Source organism: Dryobates pubescens, chromosome Z (assembly GCF_014839835.1).
Source record: "Dryobates pubescens isolate bDryPub1 chromosome Z, bDryPub1.pri, whole genome shotgun sequence".
Lineage (NCBI taxonomy): Eukaryota > Metazoa > Chordata > Aves > Piciformes > Picidae > Dryobates > Dryobates pubescens.
In genome coordinates this window covers 1,014,290-1,041,487 of record NC_071657.1, presented here as the reverse complement: position 1 = coordinate 1,041,487, position 27,198 = coordinate 1,014,290, and the positions used below count along the sequence as shown (strand labels likewise).

General features: G+C 49.7%; 1 protein-coding gene across 1 annotated transcript; it reads right to left on the bottom strand.

Annotated features, from left to right (window-relative positions):
- Positions 1 to 854: 854 nt before the first annotated feature.
- Positions 855 to 26,730, bottom strand: ACAA2 (acetyl-CoA acyltransferase 2). Its single transcript, XM_054178980.1, has 10 exons — positions 26,651 to 26,730; positions 21,163 to 21,329; positions 20,055 to 20,183; positions 18,598 to 18,714; positions 16,813 to 16,960; positions 13,997 to 14,172; positions 9,207 to 9,336; positions 5,456 to 5,526; positions 3,798 to 3,952; positions 855 to 1,458 (listed from the first exon to the last, which is right to left on the bottom strand). Exons 1-10 carry the CDS (start codon positions 26,664 to 26,666, stop codon positions 1,374 to 1,376), a joined length of 1,194 nt encoding a protein of 397 aa, XP_054034955.1. The 5' UTR covers positions 26,667 to 26,730; the 3' UTR covers positions 855 to 1,373.
- Positions 26,731 to 27,198: the final 468 nt, after the last annotated feature.

Genomic DNA, 27,198 nt, shown 5'->3' with positions numbered 1-27,198 from the left:
GGTGTGGTGTAAAGGACAAGGGTAATGGATATAAACTCCATCACAGGAGGTTCCACCCCAACATGAGGGGGAACTTCTTCACTGTGAGGCTCACAGTGCATTGGAACAGGGTCCCCAGAGGGGTTGTGGAGTCTCCTTCATCTGGAGACTCTCAAGACCCATCTGGATGTGTTCCTGTGTGGCCTGTGCTGGATTCTATGGTCCTGCTCTGGCAGGGGTGTTGGATTCAATGATCTCTGGAGGTCCCTTCCAACCCCTGACTTCCTGGGATCCTGTGTTGGGGCACATGGTTTAACACCAGCCTTGGCAGAGCTGGAGAACGGTTGGATTTGATGATCTAGAAGGTCTTTTCCAAGCAAAATGATTCTATGACCCTTGGATGTAGAGATGGACACCAGAGCAAGCTGCAAAAGACTCTTGACAGCACAGTGAGCCTAGAAGACTTCAGTGAGTCAATGGAGATCTTGTTTCATCCACATGAGTCTTTCATGTCAAATGATTCATAACTAGAACTCCACTGCCTGTGAGAGGCTGGATGACTTGCTCAGCTGTGTGCTGCTCAAATGAGCACAAATGCCACTTTAAGTGACACAAGAGGTATGGACAGCACCATCAGAAGAAGTTAAGCCACTGCAAGTATGCAGCAACACAGCTAGGCACAACTGCCATCCCCTCCTTGAAAGGCTGGTGGATTTGCTGGAGTTCTCCAGAAGCTTCCCAGTAAACCACCAGTTGTTCCTTGGCCACACAGCCAGTCTCTCCAAACCCAGTGACTTACCAAGAGGCAGCAGTTCCCACAGGGATTTATTCTGAAAACAAACAGACAAACACTAAGCCCTTTTCTTATGTTTCTCTTTTCTGCAAGATTTATTGTTCTTTTAGGAGGCACAATGGCAATTTCAGCTTTGGCTCTTGTCTTATCCCTCCACCTACTGTTAGTGTACACTTCAGGAGGTCTCTAAGTTATCCCCATATCATAGAAGACGGACATGTGGCAGGCAGCAGCAGCTGCTGAGGAAGAGTTCAAGCAGTGCTTGCTTAAAATGAAGCTGCTATTTTAAGGCAGGTTTGGTGAAGGTTGACAGGCAATTTCCTCAGGAAAGGGGAAGAATTTTGCCTACAGAAATACCTTAACTTTGATTGGAAAGAGGCTTTTTCAGGAAAGACTTGATTGGTGTGGAATTACATCGCCGTGGCGCTTCCTTCAGTCAGAAAGGCATCACCGAGTCTGCTCTGCTCACAACTCAGACTTCTCAGCTATTCCTTTACCTTGCAGGAATGGCTCAGAACAAAGGGAGGTGGTGGTGATGCACTGTCACAGGAGTTTCTCAGGGAAGCAGCAGCTTGGGCAAGGCTGCAGACCCCAGAACCTCTCAGGCTGTGTTCTCAATGATGAGAGCAATCCCTTGTCCGCCTCCAATGCAAGCTGAGCCAACGGCGTACTTCCCACCACGACGCCTGCGGGGAGAAGGAAGAGAGGAAGATATTCACCTTGCTGCAACCCTCCCAGCTGTTGTCCTGACCTCCTGGAAGGAAACCAGTTATCAGCTAGCAACTACTGAAAATGATGGTTTAGAATCACTTAGGCTGGAAGAAATCAAATCATTGAGCCCCAACTATTAACACAGATGGTCACCCTTAAACCACATCCCTCAGCACCACAGCCACACAGCTCTGAAATCGCTTCAGGGATGAGAACTCCACCACTGCCCTGAGCAGGCTCTGTCAGGCCTTGACAACCCTTGTGGGGAAGAAATTGCTTCTCATGTCCAACCTACAACTCCCCTGGTGCAACTCCAGGCCATTTCCTCTTGTTCTATCTCTTGTCCCTAGGGAAAAGAGACCAGCTCCCAAATGGCTCCAAGTTCCTTCCAGGGAGCTGCAGAGAGCAGAAAGGTCTCTCCCCTCAGCCTCTTTTTCTCCAGGCTGAACAACCCCAGCTCCCTCAGGACCTTTACAATGTGAGTGCTGTTCTTTTTCTAGAAGAATACCGTGAAGCCTCTAGTGAGGTTGAAGTATGTCTGTAGAAGAGCAAGGAGCTGCAGGTCTGAGCCCTCCACCACCTAAGAAATGTTGTTCTCAGGAATACAACCCAGCAAGGGACAACATTACAGCATACTTACGGAGTACTCTCAATGCACAGCAAAACTGCTGGAAGCAAAACACAGTCTTATTGCCAAAGTCATTTTTAGAAAGCTTTTTACAGCCACACTCCAAGAAAAGAGTTTTCTGCAAGGTGCAGACTAACTGAGGCCTCTTGGCTGAATGCTAATAAAAGTGTTGTAAGTACAAGCGAAATGATACAGTGAGCTCTGCCCTGAGGGGCAGAACATTCTTGTTAAAATGGTGCTAAGCAGTTCAAGCAAGCCAAAAGAGTCAAGAGTCCTGAAAATGGACTGAAGCAGGTTAGAACAATGCCTTCTAGAAGCACCATCTGGAAAAGAACAGACTTTGCACAAAGGGCATTTCAAAAGGAAACCTTCTGCTGACTGCTGTGGGCTTGGATCAGGTCTAGAGAAAGGATGAGGGCGCTGGAGCACCTCTCCTAGGAGGACAAGTTGAGAGAGTTGGGGTTGTTCAGTTTGGAGAAGGCTCCAAGGAGACCTTATCGTGGCCTCCCAGTATCTGAAGGGGGCTACAAGAAAGCTGGGGAGGGACTTTTTAGGGTGTTGGATAGTGACAGGACTGGGAGTAATGGATCCAAGCTAGAGGAGAGGAGATTTAGATTAGACATTAAGAAGTTCTTCCCCATGAGGGTGGAGAGACACTGGAACAGGTTGCCTGGGGAGGTGGTGGAAGTCTCATCCCTGAAGGTTTTGAAGGCCAGGCTGGAGGCAACCCTGGACAACCTGATCTAGTGTGAGGGGTCCCTGCCCATGGCAGGGGGTTGGAACTAGATGATACTATGAGGTCCTTCCAACCCTGACAGAGTATGAGGCCAGCTGCAGGACTTGGGACTAGAACACAGGGGTCCCAAATCCATACAGGAAGAGGCACACCTCAGTGAGAAGAGCTTTAAGACAGTTAACTGGCTTAAAGGGCTAAGGACAGACCTCACCTCTCACTCCACCACTCTGTGAAAAGAGGTTGGGGCAAGGTAGGGGTTGGTCTCTTGTCCCTAGTTAACTGCAACAGGACTAAAGGAAACAGCCCTAAGTTGTACCAGGAATGGTTTAGGTTGGCATGATGACCAATTGCTTCCCCTAAAGGGTTGTCAAGGCCTGGACCAGGCTGCCCAGTGCAGTGGTGGAGTCCCCATTGTTGGAGAGGTTTCAAGACTGTGTATAGAATAGAATAGAGTACAATGAACCAGGTTGGAAAAGACCTCAGAGATCATCAAGTCCAACCTATCACCCAACACTATCTAATCAACTAAACCATGGCACCAAGCACCCCATCCAGTCTTCTCCTAAACACCTCCAGGGATGGTGACTCCACCACCTCCCTGGGCAGCACATTCCAATGGCCAGTCTCTTTTCTGGGAAGAACTTCTTCCTAACCTCCAGCCTAAACCTCCCCTGGCACAGCTTGAGACTGTGTCCTCTTGTTCTGGTACTTCAGGTAGTTGTAGATAGCAATAAGGTCTCCCCTAGCTGTGGTGCTGAGGAACATGGTTCAGTGGTGACCTGGCAGTGCTGGGCTAACTGCTAGACTTGGTGATCTGATGATCTTAAAGGTCTTTTTGATCCAAAACCAACTCCATGGTTCTATGATTTTAGTCCCCCAGTACAATCTTTGGCAGGCATAAACTCATCAGCAGTGCAGTCACTACCAGCAGCTCTCAGCCACATACAAACCTTAACTCATGAACCAGGTGGGCTGTGATCCGTGATCCTGAAGCCCCCAGGGGATGGCCTATGGCGATGGCACCTCCGTTGACATTGGTCTTCTCAGGGTCAAGGCCCAACACCTTCTCCACAGCAAGATACTGAGGTGCAAATGCCTCATTCACCTAAAACATGAGAGAAACAACACAGCTGTTCACCTCAGGCTTCCCACACAGGCGTTCAGCAGGGTCTGTGCACTCAAGATGAAACAAGGTGTGCTTCCTCTCCAGAATCCCAGCATGGAGGGATCTCTTGATGGAGATCACCCAGTCCCTGCTCAAGCTGGGCACCCACAGCAGCTTGCCCAGCAGCACAGTGCCCAGGGGGGTTGGAAGCTCTCCACACAAGGACACTCCACCACCTCTATGGGTCGCCTGCTCCAGCCCTCCAGCACCCTCACAACAAACAACTTTCTCCTCCTGCTCAGATGCAACCTCCTGGCTTCCACTTTGTGCCCCTTGCCCCTTGTGCTGTCCCTGGGCACCACTGAGCAGAGCCTGGCCCCAGCCTCTTGCCCCCCAGCCTTGCTCTTGCTGAGCATTGCTCAGCTCCCCTCTGGGGCTGCTCTGCTCCAGGTTCAACAGCCCCAGGGGCTCTCAGCCTTTGCTCCTCACAGAGCTGCTCCAGGGCCCCTCAGCATCTTTGTAGCCTCTGCTGCACTCTCTCCAGTAGTTCCCTGCGTCTCTGGAACTGAGGAGGCCAGAACTGGATGCAGGACTCCAGGGGAGGCCTCAATAGGGCAGAGTAGGTGACAAGGGCCTCCTTCAACCTGCAGACCACTTTTCTTCATGCACCCCAGAACATCATTTGCTTTCCTGGCCATGAAGGCACTTTGCTGGCTCATGGTGAACTTGGGTGTCCACCAGCACTCTCAGGTCCTTCTCCACAGAGCTGCTTTCCAGCCACTCAACATCTCACCTGTCCTGGTGCCTGGGGTTGATCCTCCCCAGCTGCAGGACCCTACACTTGCCCTTACTGAACTTCATGAGCTTCCTCTCCACCCAGCTCTCAGTCTGTCCAGGTCTCACTGAAAGGCAGCACTGAGAAGGTATCAGCCACTCCTCCCAGTTTGGTATCAGGAAATAGGCTGAGGGTCCACTCTGCCCCTCCATCCAGACCATTTTGATTGAGAAAAATACTAAACATTTTGCTTATAAAAGTGTGTAAGAGAACACAGAAACTGTCAGGCCAACCCAAATCCTCCTGGCACATGACACAAAGCAAGTATGTGGAATACTAACAGAGGATTGCAATATTCTGCTGCAGTGTGCTCATGAAGTGCCCACTGCTCTGACAAAAAACTGGGCTTGCTCACAGACAGAGAAGTGTGGAGAACTTCTAACATCAACAGTCCAGCCCACAGAGTCAAACCTCTTGTCACATGAGAGTATTTTTTTCAGCCCCCCATGGAATGCTCTCATGCCATTTTCAGCTTCCATCTGCCCAAGATTTTTGTCATGACTGTGCAACCACGTGGTAGAAAGTAGATGGCCAGGGGTCAGGCATGTGAGCTAAGGCAGGTGGGCTCCAGAAACATCCACCTTGAGATCATGAGCTACAGGTATGAATAGAATGTTTCTGCTAAAAAGCTGAGGAGCAACCTCACTGCTCATGTTAAAACTCCTTACCTCCACCAAGTCCATATCCTTCAGGGTCAAGCCTGCTTTCTTCAGCACCTCAGTAATAGCAGGGACAGGGCCTGTTTGGAAATGTTTTGTTCAGTTACTCAAGTAAAAACAATTAAATGAAGGCTTCTAAATACATCAGACAGCTTCACAAAGCCTCACCAAATCCACTCCTAGGAGCTTCTGCATAGCCCCTGAACTCTGCAAACACCCTGGATACCACCTGCTTTATTTGGTGGTGAGAGAAGTTCTGAATCCCAAAACTATTTGGCAGTCTTCTCAACACACTGCCAGGGAAAGTCAGCAATGTCATCACTGCTGCACAACTACCTTGGTACATACAAACAGAGCTCCAGTCAACAGAGCTGACACTTCACAGCTGAGTAAGACGACTACACGACAGTTTTGAGGCATTCTCCTTCCCTTCTTACTTCAGGGTCACTCTCTCCTCATAGCTTGCAGCCTCCAGATATGCCCACAAGAAAGAGGCAGGCTGTTCAGGATTTTGGTGGTCTTGTTCTGGTTAGGTTTTGCTTTGCTGATTCCCCAGGGGTCAAGACTGGGTCCAGGAGCTTCATAAATGCATCTTCATCAGTGACCTGGGTGAAGGGGCAGAGTGGAGCCTCAGGCAGTTTGCTGATGGCACAGCACTGGGTAGCAGTGGCTGACACCCCTCAGGCTGTGCTGCCATGCAGTGAGACCTGGGCAGGCTGAGAAGAAGCTCATGAAATTCAACCAGGGCAAGTGTAGGCTCCTGCAGCTGGAAAGGAACAACCCCAGGCACCACTGCAGGTGAGGAGGTGACATGCTGAAAAGAGCTCTGTGAAGGACCTGGGAGTGCTGGTGGGCAGGTTCACTATGAGCCAGCAATGTGCCCTCATGGCCCAGAAGGCCAATGGTGTCCTAGGGAACCTTAAGAAGAGTGTAGCCATCAGGTTGAGGAACATGCTCCTCCCACTCTACTCTGCCCTTGTGAGACCACATCTGGAGTCCCTAGTCAAGTTCTGGGCTCCCCAGTTCAAAAGAGACAGGGAACTACTGGAGAGACCAGTTGAGGCTACAAGGATGCTGACAGGAACTGGAGCCTGTGCGGAGGAAAAGCTGAGAGCCCTGGGGCTGTTGAGCCTGGAGAAGAGCAGCCCTAGAGTTGACCTGAGCAATGCTCAGCAGGAGATAAAGGATGGGAGTAAGAGGATGGGGCCAGACTCTTGCCAGTTGTGCCCAGGGACAGGGCAAGGGGCAGAGACTGAAACCCAGGAGATTCCAGGAGGAGAAACTTGTCTAGTGTGAGGCTGCTGGAGCCCTGGAGCAGGCTGCCAGAGAGGTTGTGGAGTCTCCTTCTCTGGAGGGCTTCCAAAACCACCTGGACATTGTGATGCTGAGCCAGCTGCTGTGGATATCCATGCTTTAGTAGGGGGGTTGGGCTGGATGATCTCCAGAGGTCCCTTCCAACCCCCACCATTCAGTGACTCTGTGTTCTTCCAATAATTTACCTGAAAATCTTCTTTTTTACAAAAATAATACATATATATGTGTGTTTACTTGGACCCAGGTCCAGCCAGAGGAAGCCAGCAAGATTATTGGTTTTGGAGAGCATGACAGAGTTTGGCAACAAAACACTCCTCTGGAAGAAACCTGACAGCTACAACCTAGTAAAATCCACTGGTGGAGCTAGCTAAGGAAACAGACACTCCAAAGGGTTAATGAAGTATGTGCTTGGAGGACAAAGATACTGAGATGTTAAATGGTGGCTGACTGCTAAACAAGAAATCCCCTAAACCTGAAACATTAACGACCCTAAAGGCCACCTCACCACCCAAAAATGGTGTTGACAGCTCAAGAGCTCATGGAACAAACCCCATAAAAGTAGGTAAGTGTCTGAACAGACAGAAAAGTTGGAAGAAAAGGCCCAGTTCAAAGCTCAGTGGATTATCAGAAAGCCTGGGGGCAGCTTAATACCAGGCTCTAAATGCAGCTCATTAGGGATGAGTCTCCACAGGGCTGTTATTTGTGAAAGCAATGGGAAGGCCTCACTTGGACAATAGAAAGACCATTAATGACAGCCAAGCAGAGGTTTTTTTCCCCTCTCAAATAAAGAATTCTCTCACCAGCCATTGTGAAGCAGCACTCCCCATCACTATCAGTATGTGAAAGGGCAGTTGCTCAGTCTCAAATCCTGTTCTCAGATCTGTTGCTGTCATGTCGATGAATCCCATCAGGCTTTTTCCACTGGCTGGGGACAAGCTGTGGTGTGAAGGAGTTTGGATCCTCACTGTTCCTCCATATGATTTATGAAGTTTTTAAACAAGCTAAAAGAGCTGCCTGACCTAGAATGAATGAGCTGGTTTAGAAAGGGCAACGACAGCATGAAGTCTAGCGAAAGAACCCCTCCCTCCACATTTGCTTTGAAGGTTGTGTCAGTCAGATAGTCTGATCAGGAAAACAAACCTGACAATGCTTCATTTGCATCTCTACTGGCACCGGGGACCAGGCAACAATGACTTCTCTGAGCAGAAAGGCCAGAAGGAAAAGCAGTGCCGGGACACAATGCCGTCTACCAACTGAACAGAAGGGGAAAACCCCAGCGTCTGGGTTGGCTTTGAGGGTTTGTTTTCCTTAACAGCGACTTGATTAGGAAGCATAAAATACGGGACAAAGGAGGAAAGAGAAGCAGTTGGTTTACCCAAGTGACACCTGCAGAGATGTGTCCTCAAATCTAATCCTAGACTGAGCAACTAAGTGCTGAGAGGTGTACACGTGGCCAGAGCTCCTGCAGCAAGAGGTGAGGAGGACAACTCACAGCTATACATTTCACAGGGCAATTTCCTACAGGAAACTCCTCCTGGTTTGAGCTGGGCCAGAGCTAGCTCTGCTCAGTGCTGTCCCTTCCCAGCTCAGTCCCTGCTCACTGAGGCACTTTCTGCAGCTCAGGGCAGGTTGGCACAGCCAGGGGCTGCTCCTGGCAGTGACCGCACTGGTGGGCAGAGCTCCTGCCAAGAGCTGGCTGCAGAGAGGCTCTGCCTGAGACTTGATCCTGGGCACAACAAGGGCACTGCCACAGCTTGTGCTTCACCTTGGGGAGCAGGAAGTCAGAGGTGGCAGCTGTGGGGAGGAGCAGACAGGAGAGGTGACCCTCAACTGCCCAACAAGAGATTGATTGCAGCCCATGGGTGGCACCTTCAGGAGAAAGCTGAGGGATCACCAGGGTCAAGCCTCTTCTGCAGTGGTCCAGAAGGACTCTTCTGTCTTCCATCCTGATCCACATGTTCCTGAATCCAGTTTCAGAATTCAACTCCTGAATCCAGTCCAGTCTGGGACTTCTCCAGTGCGTGCTCCCAGTATCAGTGGTGCCAATGGTGCCATCATTGCTGTCAGGGGTTGTGTTCCATACTGGTTTGTGTCTCTGTGTCTCTATCCCATGGCATCATTCTCCTTTCCATCCCAGCTGGGTTAGTTTCTTTCCCACCCCATCAGCCTCTCTCCTTCTGCCCTTTGGGAAAGCAGAGGGGTTCATGGAGCCTCTGTCACTTGCCTGGTGGCCAGCCCAGCCATAACCCTTGACAAAACTTAAAAAGAGTTTTAGGAGGAAAAACAGTTTTTAAAAGCATGGGAGAGAGTGGAATGGAATGGACAGCCCCTCAGCAACACAAATGTCTTCAGTGCTATGATACTCAGCACACTGCAGGCTTTCCCTCCTCCAGAACACCCATTTAATGCTGCTGGATGCTCTAAAATGTGCCTTATGAGGACTTACCAATGCCCATGATGGAAGGGTCACAGCCAGATGAGTGATAGGCTACAATTCTTGCCAGAGGAGTAAGGCTGTGCTTCTTCAGTGCTGCCTCACTGGCAATGATGACTGCACCAGCTCCATCACACACCCCCTTGCAGTGAGAGAGAAAAACATTCTTAGCAGAGAAAAGCCACCAACAAACCAAAAGCCCTCCCTTTTTAAATTAAATAATGCTGCTCAGAAAACCCCCTTGAGCCCAAGGTACTCTTAACAGACAATTGTATTATTGTTTACTCCAAGCAACCACAACCTTGCACTCTTCTGTGGACTATGAAAAGAAGTCAAATTAATGTCAGGTTGACTTAATGTCAATGTTTTAGGAAGGCAATTTTTTTTTGGCCACTTAAAGAGTCTTCCTGGCACTCCCAGTATCATTCTGCAGGCTTTAAAGTTAACACTGTAAATACTGGATAACACAAGAATCAGTTTGGCTGGAAAAGACCTCTAAGATCATCAAGGCCAACCATTAACCCAGCACTTCCATCACTGAGCCATGGCCCTCAGCATCACAACCAGGGAGCCTAGAAACCCCTCCAGGGATGGGGACTCCTCCACTGCCCTGGGCAGTCTCCTCCAGGCTTTGACATCTTTTTGAGGAACAAATAGTTCCTCATGTCCAATCTAAACATCCCCTGGTGTAACATGAGGCCATTTTCCCTTGTCCTATCACTTTCTCCTTTGGAGAAGAGACCAACCTCCACCTGGCTCCAGCCTTCTTTCAGGGAGCTGTAAAGAGCCAGAAAGTCTCCCCCCAGCCTCCTTTTCTTCAGGCTGAACCCCAGGTCACTGTTCAGGCTGCTCCTCCCCACCCATGGTCTCCAGACCCTTCACCACTTTCATTGTCCTCCTCTGGACCTACTCCAGCCCCTCAATGTCCTTCATGGAGTGAGGAGCCCAAAACTGAACCCAGGATTCAAGGTGTGGCTTAACCAGTGCGAAATACAGGGGGGCAATGCACACTCTGGTCCTGCTGGCCACACTACTGCTGATCCAAGCCAGACTACTGGTGGCCTCCTTGGCCACCTGGGCAGATGCTGGCTCATCTTCAGCTGACTGTCCACCAGCACCCCTAGGTCCTTCTCTGCCAGGCAGCTTTCCACCCACTCTGCCTCAGTTTTCATAGGGTTTTCAAGACCCAAGTGTAGGACATGGCACTTTGCCTTGTTGAACTTCATCCCACTGGCCACATCCAGTGGACTTGCCTGAGGGCCAAGCCAGGCACTGGTGGTGTGCCCCAAGGATCAGTGCTGGGCCCCATCCTCTTTAACATCTTTATTGATGATCTGGATGAGGGCATTGAGTCCATCATCAGTAAACTTGCAGATGACACCAAGCTGGGGGCAGGAGTTGCATCTGCAGGAGACCTCTGCAGAGGGACCTTGCCAGGCTGGACAGATGGGCAGAGGCCAAGGGCAGGAGACTGAACACATCCAAGTGCCAGGTGCTGCACATTGGCCACAACAACCCCAGGCAGTGCTACAGGCTGGGGTCAGAGTGGCTGAGAGCAGCCAGGCAGAGAGGGACCTGGGGGTGCTGGTTGATGGTAGGCTGAACATGAGCCTGCAGTGTGCCCAGGGGGCCAAGAAGGCCAAGGGCATCCTGGCCTGCATCAGGAAGAGTGTGGCCAGCAGGAGCAGGGAGGTCATTGTGCTCAGCACTGGTTAGGCCACACCTTGAGTCCTGTGTCCAGTTCTGGGCCCCTCAGTTTAGGAAAGAGGTTGAACAGCTGGAAGGTGTCCAGAGAAGGGCAACAAAGCTGGGGAGGGGTCTGGAGCACAGCCCTGTGAGGAGAGGCTGAGGGAGCTGGGGTTGCTTAGCCTGGAGAAGAGGAGGCTCGGGGGAGACCTCCTTGCTCTCTGCAACGCCCTGAAGGGAGGTTGTAGCCAGGTGGGGGTTGGGCTCTTCTCCCAGGCAACTAGTACCAGAACAAGAGGAGTCTCAAGCTGTGCCAGGGGAGGTTTAGGCTGGAGGTTAGGAAGAAGTTCTTCCCAGAAAATAGAATGGCCATTGGAATGGGCTGCCCAGGGAGGTGGTGGAGTCACCATCACCAGAGGTGTTTAGGAGAAGACTGGATGGGGTGCTTGGTGCCATGGTTTAGTTGATTAGATGGTGCTGGGTGATAGGTTGGACTTGATGATCTCTGAGGTCTTCTCCAACCTGGTTAATTCAATTCAATTCAATTCAATTCAATTCAATTCAATTCAATTCAATTCTATTCTATTCTATTCTATTCCTCTGTAGAGCTTCCCAATCCTCAAGCACACTGCTGCCCATCTTTGTGTCATCTCCAAACTTAACCATGGATGCCCCGATTCCCTCATCCAGATCTTTGATAAAGATACTGAAAGAGAACTGGCCCCAGGACTGACCCCCAGGGAGCACCACTTGTGACCAGCACATGGTACTGCTAATTATAAAAGATACTTTACAGACTGATTGTGCCTGTGATCTGCTTTAGGCAGGAATTCAGCTGATATGCTCCCAGTGGCTTAAAGAATATTGATTAATTGATTAACATAATGATTGTGAGAGGAACTGTCTGTAATGACATGCTCTTTAAGGACTCAGTCTGCTCTGGGTAAGAGCAAAGGGTGGTTTGGACTAGAGAGGATACTCATTGTGGTACAAAGATGAGCAGCAGCAGCTTCACTGATAATATGACAAATGGTTTGTGAAGTAAATGTTTATCAATCACCCTCAAAAGGAAGCAGATGATTAATTCTACACATCCCCTTGTGGCAGTTTTAGGCTGATGCCTAGGAAAACTTTTCCACAGATTGAGCAGGGAAGTGGTAGTGAAAGGGAAAATAATAAGGTGTAAAGCCCTGTGAGGAGAGGTTGAGGGAGCTGGGGGTGTTTAGCCTGGACAAGAGGAAGCCCAGGGGTGACCTCATTGCTGTCTCCAACTACCTGAAGGGAGGTTGTAGCCAGGTGGGGGTTGGTCTCTTCTCCCAGGCAACCAGCACCAGAACAAGAGGACACAGTCTCAAACTGTGCCAGGAGAGGTTTAGGCTGGAGGTTAGGAAGAAGTCCTACACAGAGAGAGTGATTGGCCATTGGGATGTGCTGCCCAGGGAGGTGGTGGAGTCCCCATCCCTGGAGGTGTTCAGAAAAGGCTTGGATGTGGCACTTGGAGCCATGGTTTAGTTGATCAGGAGGTGCTAGGTATTAGGTTAGACTCTATGATCTTTAGAATAGAATAGACCAGGTTGGAAGAGACCTTCAAGATCACCGTGTCCAACCTATCATCCAACACCACCTAATCAACTAACCCATGGCACCAAGCACCCTGTCAAGCCTCGTCCTGAACACCCTCAGCGACGGCAACCCCACCACCTCCCCAGGCAGCCCATTCCAATGTGCAATCTCTCTCTCTGTGTAGAACTTCCTCCTAACCTCCAGCCTAAACCTCCCCTGGTGCAGCCTGAGACTGTGTCCTCTTGTTCTGGTGCTGGCTGCCTGGGAGAAGAGACCAACCTCTGCCTCACTACAACCTCCCTTCAGGTAGTTGTAGAGAGCAGTAAGGTCACCCCTGAGTCTCTTCCTCTCCAGACTAAGCAACCCCAGCTCCCTCAATCTCTCCTCATAGGGCTTGTGCTCCAAGCACAATCTCTGAGGTCTTTCCCAACCTGGTTGATTCTGTGAATAATCCCACTGGTCTCATTACTAACATAAAGTCATTTTTGTGAACTAAATCCTCCTCTTTTCAACTTCCTTGCTCTAGCTGACACTAGTAGGTGCTTTTGCTTGGCTGCCACTGATCTTGGCTGCATTTCTTGTTGTGACTAAGTACTCTCTGCTCTCTCTCTCTCTCTTTAGGCTGGGGGGAAGGGAGCAGAGAAGGGAAAGCTGTTGGTAACCCCCTGGTTTTGTCCGGGGGGGGGGTCTTGTGTTGTTTATACATCACAAATAAATGTAAATGTTGTATATTTTGTACATACTCATTGCATTTTGTATTTCTAGACTGTAGTTTTGCTTGTAAATAGTTTCATTTGCTTTCAACTGAGCTGGTCTGGCAAATTTTATCTGGGGTGTAAGTTCAACCCACCACACCACTGCAGGCACCAACTGCAGAATTAAAGGATGAGGAGGAGGTGTCCATGCCTCAGTGACAACCCAGAGGAGCAAACTTTAGGGGAATAGAATAGAATAGACCAGACCAGACCAGACCAGGTTGGAAGAGACCTTCAAGATCATCAAGTCCAACCTATCACCCAGCACCATCTGATCAACTAAACCATGGCACCAAGCACCCCATCCAGTCTCTTCCTAAACACCTCCAGTGATGGTGACTCCACCACCTCCCTGGGCAGCATATTCCAATGGCCAATCTCTCTTGCTGGGAAGAATTGTCCTCACCTCCAGCCTAAACCTCCCCTGGCACAGCTTGAGACTGTGTCCTCTTGTTCTGGTGCTGCTTGCCTGGGAGAAGAGACCAACTCTCACCTGGCTACAACCTCCCTTCAGGGAGTTGGAGAGAGCAAGAAGGTCTCCCCTGAGCCTCCTCTTCTCCAGGCTAAGCTACCCCAGCTCCCTCAGCCTCAGGGCTTGTGCTGAAGACCCCTCCCCAGCTTCATCTGCTGTTCTGGAGCTGGAAGAGTCAATGAGGGGCAGTCAGCTGCAGAATGAGGAATCACTTTGGTCAGCAGACACCACTGACAGCCAAAGGTGGCTTGGTGCAACATGAACACAGCACCATTGACAGTGGAGAACCTCAGGGGTGTCACAACCCAAGGCTTTGACGTACTCACTGAAGCATTCCCAGCTGTGACTGTTCCATCCTTTTTAAAGACAGCTGGGAGTTTTGCCAGTTGTTCCAGAGTGGTCTGGGGTTTTGGGTGCTCGTCCTTTTGCATAGTTTCTTTCCCCTTCTTCGTTTTCACTTCGAGTGGTGCCATCTCAGCATTAAAGTAACCAGCTTCTTGAGCTGCAAGCAGAAAGGAAAATAAAAGGATTCTGATAAAAATATCAGGAGGGTTGCAGCAATCCTGCCTTCATGGGCACACAACTTTTGCTCTATTTTAACCAAGAGGTCAGGGACAGCTTTATGGTATTTAAAAAGGCTGGCTTGGGGGTTTCAGTGTTTGTTTGGTTTTTTGAGAAACTGGGCAAAAACTTGACAAACACATTCTGAAACTCCTCCAAAGTCTCAAAGAGGAAAGTGTTATTTCAGCTTTACATAACTCAGTTGGCACTTAGCTGCCAATACTGAGGCAGCTGAAGGCTACCTTCTGCCTCCACAATGTTTATATGAATGGGTAGATTGAAAGCCAAACCAATTCCTGCCTCCAAGAACCTGAACCAAGACCCTCAGCCACTTCAAACTGTTCCACAAATCTTTAAAGGATTTAAAGCTAAAGATACTGGACTTGCTATTTAGTTTTTCAACACATTCCACAAAATCCTTTTCCTGCTTGATTAGCCACAGGACTCCCTTTAGTGTGGAATAAGATGAAATGATGAGGAGAAACTTCTTTGCTGTGAGGATGCTGGAGGCCTGAAGCAGGATGGCCAGATGGGATGTGGAGTCTCCTCTGGAGAGATTCCAAACCCACCTGGACACTGTGATGCTGAACAACCTGTTGTGTGTGCCCTTGCACTGGATGACCTCCAGAGGTCCCTTTCAACCCATACAATGCTGGGATTCTACGAACTGGTTATAAGAAACAAATACACACAGCAAGGTAGAATCCTAGAAAGCAAGACAGAAGCAAAGGCCTCTTCAGGGACAAAGTTTCTATCAAAGGCTCAAGGAATGGCAGGAATTAGCTGGAAGATCAGGAGGGAAAGTAACAGACAACTCAGTTGTTACAAAAGCTCTGCTACTCCCATTGAAAAAATACAGAATCTGCCTTCAAGAGAAAAGGATGATAAAAAGCACCATCATTAGAATCTAAAACCATGCTTAGACCTTTGCTCCTCAAGTTCCCCTTTGGGTTGTAATGGATATTGAAGCCCCAGCATGACCATTACATATTCTACTGGCGTTTGGCCTACCATCCTCTACACAATCAAGTTCACAGCAACCCAATGCCTCTATAGTACAAGAGAATCACAGAATGGTTTATGTTGGAGAGGGCCTCTAAAGCTCACCCAGTCCAACGCCCCTGCGCTCAGCAGGGACATCCCCAAACAACCTCACCTGCAATGCTGCCAGGGATGGGACATCTACCACATTTTCTGGGCAGCCTGGGACAGGCTCTCAGCACCCTCTCTGTCAAACAGTTCTTCCTTCTCTCCACTCTCAATCTCTCTAATTTCCATTCATCACCTCATGTCCTGTCACAACAGGCCCTGACAAAAAGTCTGGCCCCAGGTTCCTTCTAGGCCCCCTGAAGTCCTGAAAGGCCACAGAAGGTCTCCCTGGAGCCTTCTCTTCTCCAGGCTGCCCAAGGCCAACTCTCTCAGCCTGCAGCCTCCCAGCAGAGCCCTTCCAGCCCTGCCAGCATTGCTGTGGCCTCCTCTGGCCCTGCTCCAGCAGCTCCCTGCCTGTGCTGAGCACTCCAGAGCTGCCCCAGCACTGCAGGGGGGGTCTGAGCAGAGCCCAGCAGAGGGGCAGAATCCCCTCCCTGCCCCTGCTGCCCACACTGCTGGGGATCAGCCCAGCACAGGGCTGGCTCTGGGCCAGGAGCACTCAGTGCCCCGGCACCCCCAAATCCTTCTGCACAGGGCTGCTCTCCAGCCCTGCATCCCCCAGCCTGGGTTGATACCGGGGGTTGCTCAATCCAGGTGAAGGACCTTGCACTTGCCCTGGTTGAACCTCATTAAGTTTACATGTATGCACTTCTCTACTATGTCTTTGGTCATGCAAACCAACCAGAGAACAGTTCAGACACAAACATCCCCCCTTCAGATTTCATCTCCTCCTTGTCAAACAGCATATGATTTGCAAAAGGAAAAGGATTTAGATTTAGACCATGACATATGAGCTACTTAAACATTAGCATCTGTGCTAAAAACTGACTGGTATCAGATTGTGTGGTAGTTTTAGGCTATGCATTTAAAATTTTTCACAGATCTTGAGCAGAAAAGTAGTAAAATGCAAATAAATCACTATTGGGTGTAAAAAGGAAAACAAAGATAATTCTAGGCAATCCTATTGGAGAGATATCTACCACAAGATTGGTTGTGCCAAACCAATTTCTCTTCTTTTCTTGCTTCTTGGCTCTGGGGAGAGCTAGTAACTTGCTTCTGCTTGACCTTGGCTGCATTGTGTTGGTATTAACCTTCCTCTGATCCTTTCTCCCTTCTTTTGTAAAGGGGGCTAAGGGGGCAGAGAGGGAGAAGCTAGCAGCTTCCCCATGTCTTTGCCCAGGGGGTTTCTTGTGCTGTTTGTTAATTGCAAACACCTGTGACTATCGGAACTCCATGATCTTTGAGGTCTCTTCCAACCTTAGTGATACTGTGGTATTTTGTACATACTCATTGCATCCCATTGTAGGTTGGGGTTTTGGCTTGTGAATACAGCTTTCATTTGCTTCCAACTGGGCTAGTCTGGCACAGTTCATACTGGGGGGAAAATGTCAACCCAGCACAGACTGGCACTTCTGCTCCCAGATTTACTCACCAGCTTTGCACCTCTGCTGCGTTTTCAAGGCGTAGCGGTCGCAGTCCTCTCGTGTGATGCTGTGTTTTGATGCCAGGTTTTCAGCTGTAACTGCCATTGGTATCTTAACATAAGTATCTGTTAGGCCTTCCCACAGGGTGTCCTCCAACTGCACAGAGCATTATGGAAAGAAAATGGCAAAGCACAATAATGTTAACATTTATCAATGGCATCGAATCGTGGAATGGTCTGGGTTGGAAGGGACCTCCAGTCCAACCCCCTCTGTAGGCAGCAAGGACATCCTCAACTAGATCAGGTTGCCTTGTCAAGCCTCATCTTGAGTATCTCCAGGGATGGGGCCTCAACTACCTCCCTGGGCAACCTGTTGCAGTGTTCCTCTGGCCTCATGGGGCAGAATTTATTCCTAGCATCCAATCTAAATCTGCCCTGCTCTAGTTTGAAATGGTTGCACTTCATCCTAACACTGCAGGCCTTTGTAACCATTCTCTCTCCCTCCTTCTTGTAAGCCCCCTTCAGGTACTGAAACATCCTAATTATTCAGCAGCCTCTTGGAAACTCACATCTCTTTCCAAGTTTAGCTCAGGTGACCTCACTTGAGTTAAAGGTTTCTGCAGTTAAAACATCCCAGCTGAGAAAACACCCAAGTCTAACTTCACTTAACTTGATGGAGTTGAACCACTTAACCTGATGCAGTTGGTAGCCAGTGACAAGTGGTGTTCCCCAGGGCTCAGTATTGGGTCCAGTTCTGTTTAGTATCTTTATTGAGTGTTGATCTGCTCGAGGGAGAGTGACCTGGACAGGCTGGATCAATGGGGCAAGGTCACTGGAACGAAATTCAGCAAGGCCTAGTGTGGGTCCTGCACTTGGGTCACAACACCACCATGAATGCTCCAGGCTTGGGTAGTGGATGGAAACTGCCCAGCAGAAAAAGACCTAGAGCTGATGGTTGACAGCTGGCTGAACATGAGCCACTGTGTACCCAGGTGGCCAAGAAGGCCACCAGCATCCTGCTCAGAAGCAGCATGGACAGCAGGACTAGACAAGTGATTGTCCTCATGTACTCAGCAGTGAGGCCACACCTGGAATCCTGGAGTTCTGAGCTCCTCACTCCAAGAAGGACATTGAGGGGCTGGAGCAGGTCCAGAGAAGGGCAACAAAGCTGAGGAAGGGCCTGGAAAACTGGGCTGGTGAGGAGCAGCTGAGGGAACTAGGGCTATTTAGCCTGGGGAGAAGGAGGCTGAGGGGAGACCTTCTGGCTCTCTAAAAATGCCTGAAAGGAGGCTGAAGCTAGGTGGGGATTGGTCACTTCTCCCATCTAACAAGTTATAGGACAAGAGGAAATGGTGTCAGGTTGAATCAGGGGAAGTTTAGGCTGGACATTAGGAACAATTTCTTCCCTGAAAGAGTGGTTAAGCATTTAACCAGTCTGCCCAGTGTGGTGCTGGAGGTCCTATCCCTGGAGAGATTCCAAAGCTGTGCAGATGTGGTGCTGATGGATATGGGTTACTGTTGATTTGGTAGTGTTAGGTTAATGGTTGGAACTGATCATCTTAAAGGTCTCTTCCAACCTAAATGATTCTGTGATACTAATAATGTCTGAATACATCAGTAATGTCTGAATACAGATCAATGCTTTGAACAACTGAATCTGGATCTAAGCTCCAATAATTTCACTTGCAAGGATTTAGTGCCTATATGCCTGCTACTTTCACTACATAAAAATGGCTTTTTCAGTGAGGAGGAAAAAAAAGCAACCAACAAAGAAGGAAAGGGAAAATACTAGACCTTGAGTTCTGCTCCTAATCTGGTTCCAAATCGGATGTTGCGGACTGCATAATGAGCCTGGCTCATACTCTCAGCTCCACCACAGAGGACAACTTCTGACTCATTGAGGCAAATCTCCTGTTCAAAGAAAAACACAACAGATCTAGGATTTAATTTGCTGGGTTTGTAAGACACCTGTTTTAGAAAAGGACCTTGTCACCTAGCCATGCACCCAGCATGAAATCAAAGGAAAGCCTCAAAAAGCACCAATTCATCAGTGGCAAAGCACAGAGAACAAATGCAATCTCAGAGCACTGAAAGTCCTGCTTCCTGAAAATGGTCCTGCTCAGTGCTGTCCCTTCCCAGCTCAGTCCCTGCTCACTGAGGCACTTTCTGCAGCTCTGGGCACATTGGCACAGCCAGGGGCTGCTCCTAGCAGCGACCATGCTGGTGGGCAGAGCTCCTGCCGAGGGCTGGCTGCAGAAAGGCTCTGCCTGAGACTTGATCCTGGACACACCAAGGGCACTTGTGCAACACCTAGTGGGGCAGGAAGTCAGAAGTGGCATCTGCAGGGAGGAGCAGACAGGAGAGGTGACCTTCAACTGCCCAACAAGGGATTGATTGCAGCCCATGGGTGGCATCTTCAGGAGAAAGCTGAGAGATCGCCAGGGTCCAGCCTCTTCTTCACTGGCTGCTGTCCCAGGAGGACTCTGTCCCCTCTGCTTTCCATCTTGACCCACAAGTTCCTGAATCCAGTTCCTGAATCCAGTTCCCATCTGCTGCTGAGTCCAGTCTGGGATTTCTCCAGTGCTTGCCCCCAGCATCAGTGGTGCCAATGGTGCCATGATGGGTTGTGCTCCATATTGGTTTGTGTCTTTTTGTCTCTGTTTCATGGCATTGTTGTCCTTTACACCCCAGCTGGTTTAATTTCTTTCCCATCCCAGAAGACTCTCTCCTTCTTCCCTGTCTCAAGGGAGTCCATGAAGTGCAACTGTCATTTTTCTGATGGCCAGCTCAGCCCTGACCCTTGACAGACAGTAACTTGTGATACACATTTGAGATGACTAGTTAATCATTATTATGACTCATTTTCAGAGTACCTGCTGGGATGCTTTCTGTGGCTACCACAAATTTTGTGCATGCTTAAGCAGGTCAGAAGAGAAGCTTGCAGCTTTGCTGTGCACCAGGAAAGAAGAGAAACATTAGCTGCAGTGATAAAACACCACCTCTGGAGCAGACCTCACAACCACACTTTCTGATCTGAGGGGCCAAATTCTCCAACAGATTTTTTTCAGTGCAGATCAAAGTGTGGAAAACCTTTGCAGAACTGACTAGAGACAAGAACAGTGGGAGCTAAAAATCCACATCATGGCTCATCCCAAACACCAAGAACACATTTCTACACCCATCTCTTCTCTCATGTTAAAGTCTGATAAAGGTTACAACTAACAGAGAGGAAAGAAAAAAGACCTTTGTACCTGACATCCAGTGGCAATGGACTGGAAACCAGAGCCACAGAGTCTGTTGACAGTGAGGGCTGGAACTGGGACAGGAACTCCCACTCGCAAACCAACGTGTCGTGCAATGTAGATGGCGTCTGCGGCGGTCTGCGGAGAGAACCAAGAGGAGGTTTTGCTACACTCCAGCATCTCTAGGAAGTGAAAGTCTGGATGGGAAGTCAGTGTCACTGCATCACAGTGTATGTTCAACAGAAATCCTGGGCCCCTAGGAATAGCTTCATAACCACACCTTCCTGTATGACCAAAAGAGACCAATGTCTCCACACAGTAACACAAAATCGGTCCGGCTGGAAAAAGACCTTTAGGTTCAAGTACAACAGTTAACCCAGCACTGCCAGGTCACCTCTAAACCATGTCCCTCTGCACCACAACTGCATGGCTGTTAATCCCCTCCAGGGATGGGGATTCAATCACCTCCCTCCCTGAGGAGCCTGTTCCAGTGTTTGAGAATCCTTTCACTGAAGAAGTTTCTTGTAATGACTAATCTAAACCTCCCCTGCTGTGACTTGAGGCCATTTCCTCTTGTCTTATTGCTTGCTCCTTGGAAGAACAGACCAGCCCCCACCTGGCTCCAGCCTGCTCTAAGGGAGGTGTAGAGAGCCAGGTCTCCCCTCAGCCCCCTTGTCTCCAGGCTTAACAACCCCAGGCCCCTCTGCTGCTCCTCACAAGACTTGTGCTCTGGAGCCTTCACCAGTTTTGTTGCTCTACTTTAGACAAGGGGTGATGGATTTAAAAAAGGGAGATCTAGACCAGATAGAAAGAAATGGGTGGTGAGACACTGACCCAGGCTGCCCAGAGAGGTGGGACATGCTCCATCCTTGGCAACATTCCAGGCTGGACAGGGCTCAGAGTAACTTGCTCTAATTGAAGATGTCCCAGCTGACTGCAGAGGGCTTGGACTAGAAGACCTTTAAAGGTCCCCTCCAATTGAAACCACTGTGTGATTGTACTCACCCATTTCACGTCTGTCCCTTTGGCTTACTCTTGGCTGCAATGCAGAGGGAAATATCTATAGGGCAAGATGACACAGATAATTCCTGCCAAGTAAATCTTCTGTGCTACCAACCTGGATGACATTGCCGACAACAACACTGTCAATGATCTCAGGAGAGACCTTGCCAGCAGCCAAGGCAGCTCGAGCTGCATGTTCTGTCAGGTCAGTGGCTGTGAAGCCCTTCAGCAGTCCTCCATAGGACCCAAAAGGAGTTCTCTTTGCTGCAACAATGAAGACACCTAAAAGAGAAGCAGGAGTTACAGTATCACACAGTATCACAGTATAACCAAGGTTGGAAGAGACCCCAAGGATCATCAAGTCCAACCTGTCCCAACAGACCCCACGACTAGACCATGGCACCAAGTGCCACATCCAATCTCCCCTTGAACACCTCCAGGGACGGCGACTCCACCACCTCCCTGGGCAGCACATCCCAATGACGAACGACTCGCTCAGTGAAGAACTTTTTCCTCACCTCGAGTCTAAACCTCCCCTGGCACAGCCTGAGACTGTGTCCCCTTGTTCTGGTGCTGGTTGCCTGGGAGAAGAGACCAACCCCTTCCTGTCTACAACCACCTTTCAGGTAGTTGGAGAGGGCAATGAGGTCGCCTCTGATCCTTCTCTTCTGCAGGCTAAGCAACCCCAGCTCCCTCAGCCTCTCCTCACAGGGCTGTGCTCAAGGCCTCTCCCCAGCCTTGTTGCCCTTCTCTGGACACCTTCAAGTGTCTCGATGTCCTTCTTAAACTGAGGGGCCCAGAACTGGACACAGGACTCAAGGTGTGGCCTAACCAATGCAGAGTACAGGGCACAATGACCTCCCTGCTCCTGCTGGCCACACTGTTCCTAATGCAGGCCAGGATGCCATTGGCCTTCTTGGCCACCTGGGCACACTGCTGGCTCATGTTTAGGCAGGTGTCAATCAGCACCCCCAGGTCCCTCTCTGTTTGGCAGCTCTCCAGCCACTCTGACCCCAGCCTGTAGCTCTGCATGGGGTTGCCGTGGCCAAAGTGCAGCACCTGGCACTTGGACTTGTTACATGCCATGCCATTGGACTCTGCCCATCTGTCCAGTCGGTCAAGGTCCCTCTGCAGAGCCTTTCTACCCTCTAACTGACTAACATCTGTTCCCAGCTTGGTGTCATCTGCAAACTTGCTGATGACTGACTCAATCCCCTCATCCATATCATCAATGAAGATGTTAAAGAGGATGGGGCCCAGCACTGATCCCTGGGGGATGCCACTGGTGCCTGGCTGCCAGCTGGCTGTGGCACCATTCACCACCACTCTCTGGGCTCAGCCTCCAGCCAGTTCCTAACCCAGCACAGAGTGTTGCGGTCCAAACCACGAGCTGACAGCTTAGCCAGCAGTTATCCAGATGGGCAGGGAAGGTAGGCAGAGTCAGCATTCAGGGTGAAAAGCTGGGAAGATTGCAGAGGTACCTCTCTTCAGCAGAGAGTTTTCAAAACCAAACCAGGTATTTTGAATACTGGGTGGACAAAAGAGGCTGTCACACCACAGAGGATGTCAAAAGGACAGGGCAGGCTCTTGTCACTGGTGCCCAGTCATAGGACAAGGGACAACAGGCACCAACTGGAACTCAGGAGGTTCCGTGTGAACAGGAGGAGAAACTTCTTTTCTGTGAGGGTGCTGGAGGCCTGGAGCAGGCTGCCCAGAGAGGCTGTGGAGTCTCCTCTGGAGAGCTTCCAAAACCTACCTGGCCATTGTGCTGCTGGGCAAGCTTGCTGTGTGTGCCCCTGCTTTAGCAGTGGGGTTGGACTGGATGATCTCCAGGGGCCCCACCCAACCCCCACCATGCTGAAATCCTATGACCTAAAGTGCATTAGCCATCAGTCTCCTAATTTTTGAGGAAGAAAATCCAATTTTCAATAGCCAGGAGAGCAGGTGCAAACACATGCATAGAAATACAGTGGTCAGAAGTGGTCTGTAAGAACTTCAGGGTGGGAGAAGGTGTCTCTGAACCAACCTCTACTGCTACAGACTGCCTGTTGCTGCAGTTCCCTGCTTCTGTGCACAGAAACACGTGGGAAGCAGCCTGTGAACTTTCACCCAGTTGAACAACAGAGCTCACACATCCCTTTTCTACAGCTGCCATGAAACATCCACAGTTATTTTGAGCACCACTGGAAGGACAAATATAGACCTAAGAATGGAAATGCCTCTTCATTAAGCTACTCATGAACACCATCCTCAGACCCCGTGAGCCACATTCTCTGCCTGGTTTCTCAGGGAGAGGGTGCTCCTCTGTCTCATACATATTTGGATCCCAGGCTGCTTCATTTATAGAAAAGGACTTTCCAAACTGGTGAAGGTCAAGCTTGCATCACTGACAAGGACTTGAACACAATGTTGAGATCTGAAACAGGTAATTAACATGCTCAGAAGATCATGAAACAGCCTGAGGCAGACTAAGCCAAAATTGCAGCTAGAAGGATAAAGGTGAATGCAAAAACCAATATGGCTTTCACAGAACTATTTGTTTGGAAAAGACCTTCAAGACCCAGCACTGGCAGGTCACCAATAAACCACATCCCTCAGCACCACATGGCTTTGAAATCCCTCCAGGCATGAGGACTCCACCACACTTCTAAGCAGCCTGGTCCAGGCCTTGGCAACCCTTCTGGGTAAAAACAAGTGTTCCTAATGTCCAACCTAAACTCTCCCTGGTCATTTCCTCTTGTCCTGTCATTTGTTCCTTGGAGAAGAGACCAAAACCCACCTGTCTCCAGCCTCCTTTCAGGGAGCTATAGAGAGCCATAAGGTTCCCCCTCAGCCTCCTTCTCTCCAGGCTGAACAACTCAAAAATCAAAGAATCACAGAATGTTAGGGGTTGGAAGGGACCTCAAATGCTCATCCAGTCCAACTCCCCACCAGAGCAGGATCACCTAGAAACACATCCAGGTGGGTTTTGCTTATCTCCAGAGAGGGAGACTCCAGAACCCCACCACCCCAGGCAGCCTGTTCCAATGTTCCATCACCCTCAAAGTGAAAAAAGCTTTCCTCATGTTTACATGGAACAGCTCCAGGTCCCTCAGCTGCTCCTCACAAGATCTGTTGTCCAGACCCTTCACTACCCTTTTCTGGAGATGCTCCAGACCCTCAACCTCCTTCTTGGAGTGAGGGGCCCAAAACTGAACCCAGGAATCATGCTGTGGCCTCACCAGTGCTGAGCACAGGGAGACAATTCTTGCCCTAGTCCTGCTGGCCACATTATTTCTGACCCAAGCCACAATCCTGTTGACCTTCTTGGCCACATGCTGGCTCATCTTCAGTGGCTGTTGACCAACACCTCAAGGTCTTTTTTCACCAGGAAAGCCATGAAGATAGCAACACAGAGGAACACCCTCAAACCCTGCTGCTGCCTCTGATACCTACCTTTTGGGATACCTGCTAACCAAACAGTTTTTACTTTGGTAGTAAGTATTTTCTTCAAAAAAAACTGAAAAAACCCAAACTGGCACCAGGTGCAAACCACCACAAGGTGTCTTAATGGAGGTGAGGATGCTTTAACTGATTAATATTTGTGGAAAACAAAGAGTTTTCAACACAGTCACTGCAGAATTAGTTCAAGCTACAGATTTAAATTTAGAGCAGCAATCTGCATTTATCTATCCAAAAGGTGACAATAATTGATGGGAAGTTGTTTTGAGTCTTCATTAAATGTTAACAACACTTGCAAAACCAGCCCCCCTAGCTCTTTTATGCACAATCTCGTGTTCACAAACTTCTCTCCCCTGCAGTAAAGCAGGCATTGACACTTATCTTGCCACCACTCCTCCTGCCCACTGGATTTCTGCCCCTCTGTCTCCTCCAAAACCGCACCAACAAGGCTTTGCTGTGGACCTGCCCATGCTTAAAGAACTTGCTCTCCTCCCTTTTGGCCAGGTTGTTGGTTATCCACATTATCTGCTGAATCACATATGTCCCGCTGACATACAAACAAATGCTCTGGGGGTGAGGATGGAACTTTGCCCTTAAACCTTCCTTTCACAATACCATTTCTCTCTCTCTTTCATCATGCCTGTTCCAGAACGTAAACCTGAGCAGATCACACAACTGCAGGAGATGAAGACTAACCCAGAGTCAGTAGGAAAGGAGGGGTTAACTTTAACGTGGATCAGTTCTGCACCCAAGCTCACCTTCTGGCTGCTCAATGAAGCATAATTGCAGGCACTAAAACATAAATCCCTCCACAGAATTTCAGAAGGGGTAACAAGGGGTAGCTGAAGTACTAAATCTCCATTAGTGTGCAACATGACTAAGACAAGACTTGGGTAAGTCTCTGCAGTTTTCCAGGGTGATCAATGCTGGGTGACAGCAGAATGCTTCCAAATGGATAAGGATGTGGAAACTTTGGCGGCTGGAAAGCAAAGGTCACTCTGAATCCTTATCAAACACTCAATTCAAGACATCATTTGATCTCATGTGGTTAAACACTTGCTGGCAAACAGGGATCTGCTAGTACAGGTCTGAGAATGTTTCAGATCTATAGTAGCAGATTCCTGTTTGACAGCAACACTTCAGCATTTCTCAAATGGGATTTTTCTTCCTCAGATCCTATTTTTAATGCCTAAACCCCAACTGTTAAGGAGCAAGAAGAGCATATGAAAAAAAATACCCTGTCAAGAGGTAAAAGAAGATCCTGAAACAGACACAGAAAATTATCACCTAACAAGTATGGGCAAAGCTGCTCTGCATGATCCATTTCAGCAGAGCAAAACAGAATTACTGCAACACTGACCAGACAGGCTTTGGGCACTGAAAGCTCAAACTGTGACTTACAGGTATGCTATTATTTAGGCAGGATATTACTTAAGTAGCAAAGCATTGCTAAACAGATTACAAAAAATGCCCTTTTTGATGCATTTCAGCTTTGTTTTTAAGCAAGAGTAGGCATTAGAGGGTGCATTTATCTCATTTTTAAGAGAGACCTAAAGCACTTCTTCACACAAAACACTCAGAAAGAAGTTATTCTGCACTGTCGGTGCTAGAACAGGCAGGGGCTGGATGTGACAGAAGAAACTCTGTCACTGACACCTGTAGTGCCACACCAAGTGACACGGCCAGTTACCCAACACGCATATGCACCCTTTTGTGGGTTCCCCCGTACCACAGCTAACTTAAGCACTACAGAAAGTCAAACATCCTCTGTTCAATAAATACCCGAATAGCGCTCAAAGCCCAGGGGCTTGCGACCTTCCCCGCCCCCCGCCCCTCAGCGCTTAAGGCTTTATCTCCAGCGTTTATCACACGGATGGCTCACAGAGCCGAGACGAAATCCCACCCAGGAGAGCCAAGACCGGCTTTAGAGGCCCCACTTTGGCTGTTCTGACGGACAACACAAGTTTACGGGTCTACTAAAACCGGGCTCAGGGCCTGCCGTGGCGGTCACCTTCCCCTCACACCCGCCATCCCCCACCGGAGCCAGCCTGGGCCTCGCTGCCCCTCAGGGAGCGGCCACCCCTGCTGAAAGCTCCCTTTATCCCCACGTCGCGGAGTGGGGAAGCCGCCTGCCCCGCCGGGGGGGCTGACCGGAGCCTCACCGCGCAGCAACGCCATGTCCGCTGCCCTGCGCCGTCCGCTGATCCCGGCCACTCACCCGTCGCACATTCGCCACGCCGAGGGCGGGGCGGGCAGGGAACGCCCAGGCGCCGTTCGTCATTCTAAATGTACATTAAAAAAATAAAAAAAAAATTGGTAAAAAAACCCAAAACACTAAATTAGTAAAAGTATTTCCCTTTTTCTTTTACTTGATGTTATTTCTCTTTCCTGGCCCTGCCCTGTGCCTGGAAAGGGCGGCGCGGGGTTTGGCGAATCTGCGAGCGGGAGGTGCGGCTCGGCCGTGCCGACGGCGAAGGCGGGAAAGCGGGTCCCGCGCCGTCCCTCAGGGCGCGGGCGGCGCCGGCCCGAGCCCCGCGGCAGCCGGCGGGGAGCTTGTGCGGGGGAATCGTAGGCTCGCTTGGGTCGGAAAAAGCCTCGATAAGACCCTCTCAGAGCCCGGAGGACAGCTCCTCACCGTCACGGCGGGGAACTCGCCCCCCTGAGAGCCTCCGCTGGGGTTTTCACGGAGGTTTGCAGGGCTCAGCCGCTC